The 13,590-nt window shown below is 32.8% G+C and overlaps 1 protein-coding gene across 1 annotated transcript in view; it reads right to left on the minus strand.

Annotated features, from left to right (window-relative positions):
• Window positions 1–242: 242 nt before the first annotated feature.
• Window positions 243–13,590, minus strand: part of LOC124369384 (protein son of sevenless) — a 108,883-nt gene continuing 95,535 nt past the window's right edge. Inside the window, exons 23-25 of the mRNA XM_046827383.1 lie at window positions 6,524–6,753; window positions 3,556–3,754; window positions 243–1,150 (exon numbers count right to left, since the gene is read on the minus strand). Of these exons, the coding sequence (XP_046683339.1) occupies window positions 969–1,150; window positions 3,556–3,754; window positions 6,524–6,753 (611 nt within the window). The 3' untranslated portion in view covers window positions 243–968. The remainder of the gene's footprint in view (window positions 1,151–3,555; window positions 3,755–6,523; window positions 6,754–13,590) is intronic.

The raw sequence follows: 13,590 nt of genomic DNA on the forward strand, positions 1-13,590 counted from the left end.
GTTGAAATAACAGCTAATAGAAACAATAATAATACAAAATTAAAAGATCTCTAACAATTATCTGGCCCCAAGAGCAGCACTGACACTCAATAATATTTATACACTTATTTACATCTAATATATACTAGCTCTCTGTTATTTACATAGAACATTACATTATAATGTACAACATTACAGAAAATATGTACAAGAAAGGACAGATATGCCAGTGCTATGTACAGGTACATCTGGGTTGAACTCGCTCCAAATCTAAGGTAACCTTTACTTTTCACATAGGATCTTAATCTGCAGTACCAACAGTATGTGAAAAGGCAAAGACATAAAGAATGCTTAACAACACAATGTAACATTGATCACGCTACAATACTTCAGTGTTCAATTTTTTAAACAGATACACACTAAATTGCGTAAAATAAATCTTCAATTTAAACAAACATCTTAAAATTAAATACGCCAAGATTAATCTGAAAGCACTGACAGCAGTCGCAAGTCCACATAAGTTCACATGCAATAAAAAAAGTCCCATGCAATATTTAAAACTTTTTATCAACTGTAACAAAACTTTAGATAAATTTAAAAACAAAAATATATATTATTATTTATTATTCGTGCTTATATTGTTAACTAAATAAATGATGTATGTGTATATCAATTAATAAAGTTTAATTTATATGTATAATTCACAAATTAGAAAAACAGATTTTAACAAACAAAAAATTAAAAAAATTTTGAGTTATACATAAAACATTGTACATTAAATTAAAGCCAACAAAATTTGTACCTTGGTCTGAAACCAACATTGAAAGTAACCAAAGAAAAGAGTGCAACAGCAACAAACATGGGACGCCATCGGGAGTAGGAATCGGCAAAAGGAGCAAGGTGTGGGTTTATGACTAGGTTTCTTAACAATCTACTCCAACATGACTAGAATGATATCTTGTTATACCCGACGACCATGACATGGTGACTTATGTCTGGTTGGTATTGAACTGGAACATGACGTTGGACTTGAAGGGCTTAGGTGGAAGTTTAGGAGTAGATGTTTCCGCCCGGAGGGCTGGCGGTCCCGTCACTCTTGCAGTGAGGTTCAGCGTGTTGTGACGAGTCATTGATACCGGCACACTGTTAGACTTGGCGTGTTGTGGTAGCACTATAAATAACAGAGAACACAATGTTATTACTACAGTATTTCTGGCAACTATAACTGAGGAAAGTGTGTTGATTGCGCAATGCTATTTCACTCTTCATGTACATATATGGGATCTTCTCAGAACTTGACTAAGCCGAAAGTAAAAAATTGGAAGTGTGATCTTTTAGGGGGAACAGACATCTATGGTATCCAATAAGTACAGATAAGTATACCAATAAGTACAGATGACAACTCAGATGGAATGAAAACTACTATGGAAACCCTTTGCACTAAGGACAATGAAATTAACACCAATTCACATTACAGGAGGAATTCCATAAACTAAATGTTAAATATCAGCCACAATGAGCTACAGTGTCGCTGTGGCACAGTGGAGGAGGAGAAGGGTAAACAAGGTTCACCTGGATATATCCAACCTCAATATACCAACTTCCTTATTTTCTGAATTCCCTGTTGCATCTCATATTCTGTGTTATTTTACCACTATATAACAAAGCACAATAGAAAAAAACAATAAACCAATTTTTCACATCCACAGAATGCCCAACCTAACTTAATTTATCAAAGTTTTCAGGATGAATGTTTTATATACTGAATGTGATGACAAATTTTCAAGTTAAAAAGTGCAAACATCACACTGTGATAAGACATACTCAGTCACGGTAGGTGTTTAAGAGGAACACCACCTCTGGTTTTCAGTTATTCTTTGCCATGACAATCCCATGAGCAGGTAAGGGAGTGTTTACCAAATGAAATTTGGTTGCAGACCCTCTAGTAAATATACTAAGCCATCAGGAACCTCTAAACCTATAAAACTACAAATAAACCGTTTCCACCACTTCTAGTGATAATAATTTATATACAGTACCAATTAGAGAATAAAAAATTTATAATCAAATACAAGCAGTTTGTGTGTAAACAAACTAGTTTATTTAACAAAGGAAATAAGGTATATTAATATATTTTATTTAAAAAAAACAGATGAAATTACTAAATACTAAGATTTTTTTACTCAGGACGAAATTAAGTCTATATTGTTTCTCAAAGATCTCATAAATACCAGGTCGAATTTGGAGACACTTACTTGGAAATCATTTTAAGCGATCTCTATATTTATTCTTCATAAAACAGTGTTGAAAAAGCCTGTTCACTTGTGTATGTTCTACAAATGGTGTTTAATACTTCAGGGCTTTCAGGGAAGTCTTTGTAGTATTGTTGCGCAGTTAGCCAGAAATCTAATAATTGACATTATTAAAAGCATTTTTTAGAATACCATTACTTGATGAACCACTAAGTTGATCTTCCTCTGCTTCTGTCAAATTTTGGTCTCAAACCTTACTTTCACTCGCAAATGGATTTCTAAATAAAAATATAAGAATTGATGTTAAATGTTTGTTTCTAAAAGGCACACTTTATATTTATCTTTGAACTCAAAAACTTTTCCAAGAATCTTTTTCTGGGATAGCCGTTGTATCTCAAGTATGCTACAAAAGCTGAATTTGATCAATCTGCATGTTTTTGCTTAGTAAAGTAGAACAAATGAGGACTGAATGGCATACATTTTGTTCCTTAAAGTTAATTCTGTTTAGTGATGCATATATGATGCTACCATACTACAATATATTTTCTTGTTATATTTGTAATCCATTTCCATCTTCTAATTATGACCTCAATTCATTATTGTGTTTGTTCAATACTTTGTTCCTTTAATTTTTTGCTAAATATTCTTTTGGCTGAGTCCATCTGTGATTAAAACAAGTCTCATTTAATGTTTGATGTGACAGCCTTCAACATTCCTAATAACAGTTTTCAATTACACAACAACAGTGTACAGATTATATAGTCGTACTTGTTGTCATAACCAATTTTTGATTGATAACAGATGGGTAAGAAAAATAAATCAAATGCAGCTGTTGCCGAAATCTTATCAGCATTCTCATACATGTTATAGCCAGATTTACAAATTATAATTCATGACAGATGACAAAAACTTTGATTATGAGATTTCCCATCAACACATGTAGTCTATTTTTTTGTAGACAAAAATTATAAAAAATGTATATTTGCACAAATGCTTAGCCTTACTAACCAAGCAAACAAGTGTTGAGCTCTTAAACAAGCATTTTGAAGACATACCCACTAAAAAGCACCTCCTCTTCTTGGACCAGCCTAGAAATGGTGTTCCCAGTATATTGGTCTAGGTCTGTGTTTGAGCTTATCTCTCCTCTGTTTTTTGCTTCCTTTTTTCAGAATAATTGTTCATGATCTAGAGTCGCCTTTTTCACCTTTAGAATTGTTATCCACATACTGGGTGACTATGTTTCAACCATCCTGCCTTTGAAGTATATTGCATTTAAGTAAGAAAATAAGTTTATTTCAAAAATCAGAAAATAAATAAGACTGACCACCCATGGAATGATGTGGTTGTGGACCGTTGAAGGACATGTGCCTAGCGTAACCCTGAGTGGGGGCCGCTAGGATGTTGAGGGGTTGTGTTGGGTGTTCTACCGTCGAGCTCCGTCTCACAGAGGGTCGAGGAGGCAGTGGAGGCGGTGACAAATCCCGAGGTGGTAACATTGGAGCTGATGCAGTAGATACATTACTCTGAAAGCAATAATATATAACTATGATTATTTACTTAAATTCATGAAAATCCATTAACTAAAACTACACTTTTTGATGATAACTGTCAACAATTACAGCTAGCTACTGCCACTGGGGATCTGCTTAATTCCCACCACTTTTGGGACCAGGACAAAAAAACTACCAAATCCAGAAATTGCACACCATTTTGAGAATATTCCCCAAAAATGCACTGGCCTATTAGCAAGTGCTTTTCTTAAGAGTTACAAGTATAAAACACTAACTAGAAGCCCAATAACACTGGAAAGTTATTTTTAGTACCAAAATGTACAGAAATTGATTCCTTCATAAAAAATAACATTGACTCAAAAAATCTGAAAATATTTAAAACATACAATAAAGTTAAACAGTTTTTTAATTTGATGTCATTTTTGTTTGAAGATAATCTATGTATTTTTTATGTGGGAATAGATTTTATTTTGTATAAGCTTACTAAATTAAAAAAGCAGTTGTTAGTTTTATTATTTATAAACATGCAAAAACATCCAGATAGTAGTAAAGGCAATAGAATATGAAGTAGAAAAAATTACCTTTTGGGTTCGTTTAGATGTCTAGGATAAATTATATAGAATAAATTAGGTACTTTTAAATATGCTATACACAACTATTTAAATTAAGTACTAATGTGTATAAACTTACACAATGCACACTATAGTGCCAGCATAATTGCTATCATTGTTTGATCTCGGTTCATGCGAAAAAAGATAAAACTGCATTTATGTACATGATGATAATAGTTGATTTTATTACTTAATTTTATTACAGTTTTCAGTGATTTATTCCCAAAATGGTACTGGAAAACTGAAAATATTTAATTGACAACTTGCCGATCAGATCAAGAAAACTATGTGCATCACATTCACATTAAGTAAAATCTTGTTTTATGATTTAAAACATTTGATATTATTGCTCATAAGAATTCCTGAAAACATTCTTTTATAATAAGTAACAATATTGTTTGATAATCGATGGTCTTAATGTGTTTGTTCAATATTCAATACTACCTATACCTATACTAAAACATAAGATTTAATTAGAGCTCAGGATGCAACCAATGGCCGATTAAGAGTACAAAAGGTTAAACTCAATTTTTCAGTACCACTGAAAACAAAGTACTACATGTAGGGTTTTTTTTCTGTTTTGATGTTATACAGAGTCTATTCAATAAGTATCAGGACTGGTTCACTGTATCCTTAACAGTGTGCAGTGGAGGGGTCCCCCACGACTCAGGGGCACTTTAATTCAGTCGCATGCAGGCATGCGTTGAGACAGGAGGTGGATTTTTGTGACGTGTGATTTTTTAGGGTATCATCACGCCAGCATGGATCAGACCGTCGAGCAAAGCTACGCTGTGAAGTTTTGCTTTAAACTCGGGAAATCCGTATTCGAGACCCTTGCACTCAGTAAACAGGCTTATGGGAATGATGACTAAAGTTGCACAATAGGTTTTCAGTGGCACAAAATGTTTAAGGAAGGCCAGGAGCTCGTCGAAAACGATCACCGTGTCAGACACCAGACTACCACTCAAACCGATGCTTAGGTTGCCAAAGCAAAAACAGTTTTGGACTCTGACAGGTGTTTAACCACTGCCTTATTAATGAAGAGACCGGCCTTTCAGTTGGAACCGTCCACACCATTGTAACAGAGGATCTTGCGATAAGGAAAGTGTGTGTGAAGCTGGTGCAGAAAGTATTGAGCGAAGAACATAACCTCACACGGGTGGAAATTTTGCAAGAAAGTTTGGACTGATCCAGGAAGATAAAGGTTTTCTCAACAACGTTATTACCTGCAATGAATCATGGCTGTGCCAGTACAGTCTGGAAACAAAGTGTCAAACTTCAGAATAGCACAGGCAGGGATCGCCGCATCCCAAAAAAAGCACGGATGTCAAAATCAAAACCATACTGATTTTTTTTTTTTTTGTGTGTGGCATTGTTCACAACGAGTTTGAGCCTCCTGGAATGACCGTAAATGCTGCATTTCACGTGCAAATACTGACATGTCTGCGAAATTGCGTAATGTGCGTGCAACCAGTTATTGCGAAGAATTGCAAACTTCACCATAACAATGTATTGCCGTATTACCACGATGTGATTGTTGTGCAGCAGCTGCTGGCGAAATTCAGTGTGGCAACATTGCCTCACCCTCACCCCCCCCCCCCCACAGTCCGGGCCTGGCTCCTTTTTCTTGTTTCCTTAAAAAAAAAGGAAGGACATCGGTTCAATTCCATCACAATGATTCAAGAGGTGACGACCAAGGTTCCCGACAGTACTTCTGAATCCGACTTCCAGTGGGTATTTTACGACTGGCAGGAGTGCCGAACAAAGTGTATTGATGCAGGAGGAATGTATTTTGAAGATTATTTAGTAATTGTGATTATACCTGCAATAAAGTTTGTTTTATGGAATCAGTCTTGATACTTACTGAACAGACCCTGTATTTATTAATATTAAAGAAATTAAAAAACCTTCTATATCTGTAATTTTTTCTTCTATTATTATAATTTTTTCCTTCATTTCCGTTCATGTTCCTAGCAATATAAAAAGATTCCACATATATTTGATATTTTTCAAACCATCTAATACAACCAAACATTGAACTTAAATGAGTCTCACTTTAACTCTTCCTGAAAAGTTACAGCCTTTTGATTTCTCAGTTCATTGCTAGTTTTACTGGTTTTCTTTAAAATGTTTCTAAAATAACCGATTGGAGAGTAAAATTTGTATTTACCATAGTAATTTGTTGTGATGTCGATGGAAGGTCAGAAATGGAACTTTCCCTCTTGCGTGATCTTGGAGGAAGAGGAGGTGGAGGCATGGGGGATGGAGACGGAATAGGGACTGGAATGGGAGCAGGAGTGGGAGGCACAGAAGGACTGGGACTCACTGACACTCCTTGTGACAGAGAGATTGGGGCACAAGACATGGCTCCAGGGGATTGGTTTCCACTTGTATTGCCACCTATAACAAATACACAATTAAAATTACTAATAAGTCAAGTGCACTTTAATTTTACATATATTTATAGGGACATTTAGATTATCTATCTTAACAACACCTAGATTATCATCACCTAGAACTTCACAAAATGTACAAGAATAAGAAATATTACAGGAAACCTTTACAGCATTAATAAAACAAATTAAAATGCATATGAAAGTTTATATACAAGCTATGAGTGTTGAGAAAAACGATGATAAAATCCTAACTGTAAAAGCCACACTGCAGTTATATTATATTAAGTAGTACTATAGTTATAACTTATTATGCTAAGGTTCTGATTAAGATAACTTACTTAAAAAATTGAATTGAATTATAGTTTATTTCCAAAATATTGACATGTGTTTGCAGTATTTAAAATAAGATAAAACTTCTTGAGAAAAAATTAAATAAAATGTAGCAACAAATCCACAATAAGTAATTATAAATTTAGTTACTATATATTTGATGGAATTACAATAATTATGTAATTAATCGGAAATTAATAATTTTTAGAGAACAAAAGATTTTCCATTTTGAAGGCATGCTACATGTGTACTATAGTTTAAAAACTCATATATGCTTTAAGTTTGTTCACACCTGTAAGCTTATATGTCTACCAGAGAATTTTTTGGAAGCAGAGTATCAAATAGCAGGTTTATTTACTTATTACTTTCAAAATATATTTATAATGTAACACATATTGCATTTGTATTACATTGAGTATTATGATTATTACAAAAGTCATCTAGGATGGCTTGATTCTAGATTTCAGGATGCTCAAGTCTAGAAGGTATAACAATTGAAGATTCATGATTGAGCTGACCACAATTTTGGAACTCAAGTACAGACAGAAGCAGCTGTGGGGTGATGCTATTTTGCATACCTGTATTTATGATGAAATTGGGGAATACAATTGTGTAGGTTATATTAGAAACATAATGTACTGTCTTTATCATTCATTACCACATAATCTGGCTGTAACAAAACACATAAATAAAGGAAAAACTAGATAGCACATTGTTTGGTTTTAAATTTTGATCAGTTGAAGTAGATATAAGGTCAGGATTTAAAACCAATCATATTTCTAAGTGGAATGAGCTTTCATAAGAAGAGATTTACATTTATGTAAAATTCATCACGTTCCAACTTGGAAGTTATTTTTAAACACAAAAGAAGCATTTTTACGGTTTCTACTTTTATTTCTCTTTTTCAGGACTCCACACATTGTTCATAATGTAGAATACTCTATGTACTGGAGCTGAGGCTCCTAGGAAGCAAAGGACGAATTCCATAATCTTCCTGACATTTGGGCAAGTGTTTTGGTTTTTTCTAACACTTAAAAAATTTCAACCCATGTTTTACGTCACTTTGACTATTTCTTATCCTTGCATTGTTCATCCAGTCTTAAAATTAGACATAAACTTGTCATAAAACTTAACAAACTTTTTTTCCAACAATTACTTATTAATACCACAATCTGTGACACTATTGTGATGTCATAGTGATGAATTTATTATTGGGTTTTCTCAAGACAAGTTTTGCTTTAAGCTCATTATACTTCAGAGCTGTTTCAATTGCACAAATTTTATTTTCCTATACGAAAAGAATGATTTTGATGAACATCTCCATGGTGCCTAGCACAAACCACATCCAGATTTCCAAATATGTCTTTAATAAAGTTGAGGCATGACTGTGAGAAGAAGAGGGGACACAGACTTTCAAAATCAAAAAAGTTCCTTTCATGAGCTGGCAGTAAACTCATAAATCTTAAGATTCATTGGTTATGCCCTTATTTGGATTCAACTGACAAATTAATGACATATCCATACCTCTGTAGTATTAAAAATCAACCGCTGAAGTGTTGTCACTCATTACATAGTTAGGAAATAAAATAACATTCCATCAGTAATTTAGTTCTTCTGTGTCTTAACTAACATAAAAGCCTTCCGGTTCACACGAGAAGGCCAAAATATTTCAAGAAGTTAATTGTGTAAGCAATATTTTGACATGGTGTGAACCGGAAGACTTTGATATTAGTTACTCCATCATGAAGTTATAGTACAAAATTGAATTTGCTGAATGATTCCATTATTGTAGTTAAAACTCTGATAACATAATCACTGAACATTTTTCATGTTTCCCTACAAACTTTTTTAAACTAAATGAGTTTTTAACTTTTACTCCTTCAGAGGAACAAAAATTGTGTATTATACTGGTACATATTTAACATCTTTTCTATTAGGTTCCTCCTAACCTCTTCCATATATTTTGGTACCAATACATTGACTGCTATGGCTTCACACATATATCTTGGAATGGAAAACTTAAGATCATATAGTTTTAATATGAGCTTGGACTCCCAACCAATGGTTCTAAAACTGAGATCGTGCGTAACATTAAGGTAAGAGAAAGTTGCTTCTTTTGCAGCTACAATGAAATCCTCATTGTTAGACAATATATTAAAAATGTTCAACTGTTCTACTTACATTTGCACTTTTGGTAGTTTTTACGTATTTTTACGCCTCTGAATGTTTGATTATTTATGCCTCTTCGACCACCAAAAACTATGCTAAATTGACAACTACATATTGAACAAAGAACTTAACTTGTTACACTTCTCAAAAGTGAGAAGTTATTCTAAGTTAACTTGAAAAGCTACACTTGTGTTTTTTACAACTAGTTTTCTTTCTATTTTCAATCAAAAGGACTTGTAGTTATAACTTAAAACAAAGAAGCAGAAAAATAAATCACTAATATCGTTTTTACACTGACTCTGAAGCTAACCTAAGTAATTCCAGAAAGGTAAACAAAACATTAGTTCTTATACAAATAATCAAAGTAGGGACAGTTAGTAATATTTTACTTGTACGGTATGGACACAGACAGGACCTTAAAAGTTCAAACAGTTTGTACAAAATACAAACATATGGTCAGCCTATTCATGATTCATCAGTTCTTACTTGATTTTAATATTCTATATTTTCACTTATTATTTGTAGAGACCATTTAGTCTCTGCCAGTTTTCATTGTTATGTATCAAGAACTAATTTGACCATGTTGGGTAGCAATAGAGTACATTGTGTTGGATATTTATACATATCTGTAATACACAATCAGGATAACTGATTGTTCCCCAACTAAAATGCAGATTGATGATGAACAAATTACATTGACATTATGTTGGAAAAAAATCTGTATAAATAATTGATTATATTTATTTTGGATTGGCTCTTAATAAATAACAAATAGTCGCAACATAAACAAAAGCATGATTTGGTCCAGATAATAACCTGTTGGGACTGAGAAACCAACCAACATTGTACATCGGTTCTAATATCCAATTCTTTATCCAAGAAATAATAGAACCAGCGAGTTGGTCGAACTGGATTTGTACTTAGGAAGTGACACATAATTGGTTTTAAGTAGATATATACTTAAATTTGGGCAACCTTATGGATATCCAGGAGTGGCACATCACTAAACGCTAATATCGAGATTCTGAGATGCAAGCGTAATTCAATAGGTCTAATCTACTGCAGGAGATGACTGTTGAAGTTGGTGGGGTTTGTTTCTTAAGAGTCAAAGGTTCTTGCCAGTCTAGACATAAGGGTATGCCACCCCCTGCCTGCTTTGACTGAAGAGGCTGGTTCAGAGCTGGCCTCCCCTTCTTTCGGGGGGAGACGTGTCATCGGACCTCGATAGGAGGCGGCCCATACAAGGCTTTCCGCAGTTTCAAATAAAATAAACTTGGACAACAATTTCAATTATACAGTTCAGTCAAAAATTGCTGTTCATTCAAGATATTGACCAGACATCCTATTTCACTACACATTCTCTAGAACAAAAGAAACGTTAAAAATAGTTTATATAAAAAATCCTATAACATCAATAACAAAGTAGAACAGCAAGTTATAAGGCTAAACATCCCTAAAATATATGTGAATCCTCACTACACTGTTCCAAATAGAGAATATGAACTATAACAAAAATATAACAGGGAATAAAAAATCTGTAGCAACACAACAATAATAGAGCACCATAATAAATAATAAAATATAATAACAATTAAAATATCTGAATACAATAAACAATAAAACCATACATTTTCAACACAATAATAAAACATTTGCTCAAATTACTATTTTAAATTAAGACTAAAACATAACATTCAGTAACTTCTCACGTGATATGTTTAATTATCTATATCCTCACCTCTGATTTTAGAACTCTAAAATTGAGATCTCTCTAAGATCTGTAGGCAAGCCATTCAATAAAGTAGGACCAAGTACTGCCTAGTTCTTTCATGTGTATTTGTTTTTTTTTTTAATTTTTGTACAACGTAAAAACATTTTCTAGAATTATATCCATCTTAATTTGTAATCTTGTATGCATTTTTAAATTAATAGCCGACAATGAATAGAAACTGAAAAAGACTTTGTACAGGCATTATATTTGTTATCTGATAACAAAGCATTGGATTGGCCACCATAGCAGAAAAGTCAATGTTACTGATAATTTTTACTCTTTAGTTTAAAACAGTTTGTAACTTCATCAGGGTTGAGATTGATGCATTGACCCAGGATCTTATCCCATACCTTAACAAAGACGCACATAGAGCAGAATAGACCATTTCCAAGTCCTAATTGACAGGCAATTCCTCAGATGGTTTGAAGTGCATGATCTTAGTTCTAGCCTTTAAGTTTTTTATGTGTATATCCCATTGCATATGATGATCAATCGTTATCACCAAATATTTAAAATCTTAATGCATTCTAAAATTTTACAATCAATAACCTTGTTTAGTTGACCTTCAGTACTACAAATAAAACCTACTAGAGGTCAATATGTATCACCTTACACCTGTGAGGCTTTGTGTAACAAAGTAGCTATTTGGAAACATGATAAAACGGGTGTGGTAATTAAAGGGTTGGTTTGTTACCACATTTTTTGTTTAGAAATACATAATTTTACAAAAATTTGGAGATTACACAATTTTTGGCAGTGAGGATTACACATATGAACTTTAACACTCAGAGTCAGGAAAAAAGTCCCTTCACTGCAATACTTTACTCGACTGTAATGGGTTAATTTTACAAAGGTTCATATTTTCAGATTATGGTACATCCCACTTTGATCAATATCCTAACTGTATGAGTTATTATGAAACATTTTGAGCCATTGTCAAAAAAATAGAATTTACTTAAACAACCTCATCAAATAAGCCAAAAGTACTTTTGTTGCAATTTAAAAACATTTTACTGAAATATACACACTTAAATAGATAGATACTAAATTTCATCACTCCAATAAGTAGAACAGTTTAAAATCATGGGAATATATTCATTACTTTTGAAAGATTTGGAGTAATTTGAAACCTGACTAAACAAAACAAAACACACTGATATTTTTAACTATCATGAATTTTTAATATTCTTCCGCTTTATAGACAGTAAATTTTGAGAAATAGCCCACTGTAACATTTTAAAGAAGAAGATCATTTTGATGCTAAATGTTATCAAGTCTAAAAATGAAATACTTCATTTTGGACAGTTCTCTATTTAGAGGTAGGTATTGTTAATAAAAAAAAATATTTTAATACTTTCAACCCTTAATAGTTGAAAGTACTAATTCCTTCCAAAATTAATCCAAAGTAACATTTTGAAGTCTTTTCTATATTCATCTGAAATATGTAAATGTTAATAGATACATATGCCAAATTTTCAATGATTCCAATATGTCCATTGGTTTGTGTAACAATTAAAAAATGCCCCCTTAAATTTCTAATAGGAAATTTGGAGAATAACAATTACCAAAGACTTAAATAAACTAATATTTCAGACTTTTTTTAGTTACGTGCATCCTAAACTGTCCCATTGTTCCAAGATTTCAGCACATTTGGAAGTATTTATTCCTTTATATCAGTGGGTAGGTTAGTGATCATGTCTGCCTTTATAAAGAGAACTCACCTTACAGCTTGCTAAGGAATTGCCTTAGACCCACCAGTGTTGTGTTAGCCACATTTAATATGCCTAAAATAAGTTGTTTTTGTTGACTTGAGGTTAAGGAAACCAGGATATTAGATTTATGAGAGTGGGTTTAACATACAATTATTTGGACTGGAAGATTAAGGGGATTAATGACCTAGTGGATTAAGGTAACCCGTGTAAAGTTCATCAAGTAATTGTGTTTACCAAGGGGTTTGCACATACCAGGAGATTAGGTTAGCAAAATTTTATTTTGACGATATGCTTAAGTTATGGGGAGGAGGGATTGACCAGATGGTAATATTGACAATGGTGTTGACGAGATTTAACTGACCAAGGTGTTAAATTACCAAGAAATAAGATGACAGAGTAAAAAAGTACGTGCTATTTAAAACTGTATTTAGGAGCAAAACTAATAAAACTCCATTGGTAAAAATAAGACACAAGTTTCTTTGTTTAAATTAGATTCTTGATTCAACACTCCCAGAAGTTGTTTGGAATTTGAGTACACAGTGAATTACACTTGCTTTATATTTTTTTATTAGTCTGATCTTGATCATAAAAAAATAAATATAAATTCAAACACAATTCCCTGAGATCAAAAAATAGCAGTTTTATTATTTTTAATCGTTGAGGTGGACAAAATATGTATTATTAATACTTCTAAAAGTTTCCCTCTTGAATGTCAAATAAACAACAATATAATGTAAGGAACCAGTGGAGAAGGTTTCAATGGACTATCAATATTTTGTTTTATAATCATAAATAATCTTATAAAAAGTAAAGTAAAGATTGTCTTATTTTACCAGGCGAAGTTAGAGCTAAGAAGCCC

This window comes from Homalodisca vitripennis, chromosome X (assembly GCF_021130785.1).
Source record: "Homalodisca vitripennis isolate AUS2020 chromosome X, UT_GWSS_2.1, whole genome shotgun sequence".
Lineage (NCBI taxonomy): Eukaryota > Metazoa > Arthropoda > Insecta > Hemiptera > Cicadellidae > Homalodisca > Homalodisca vitripennis.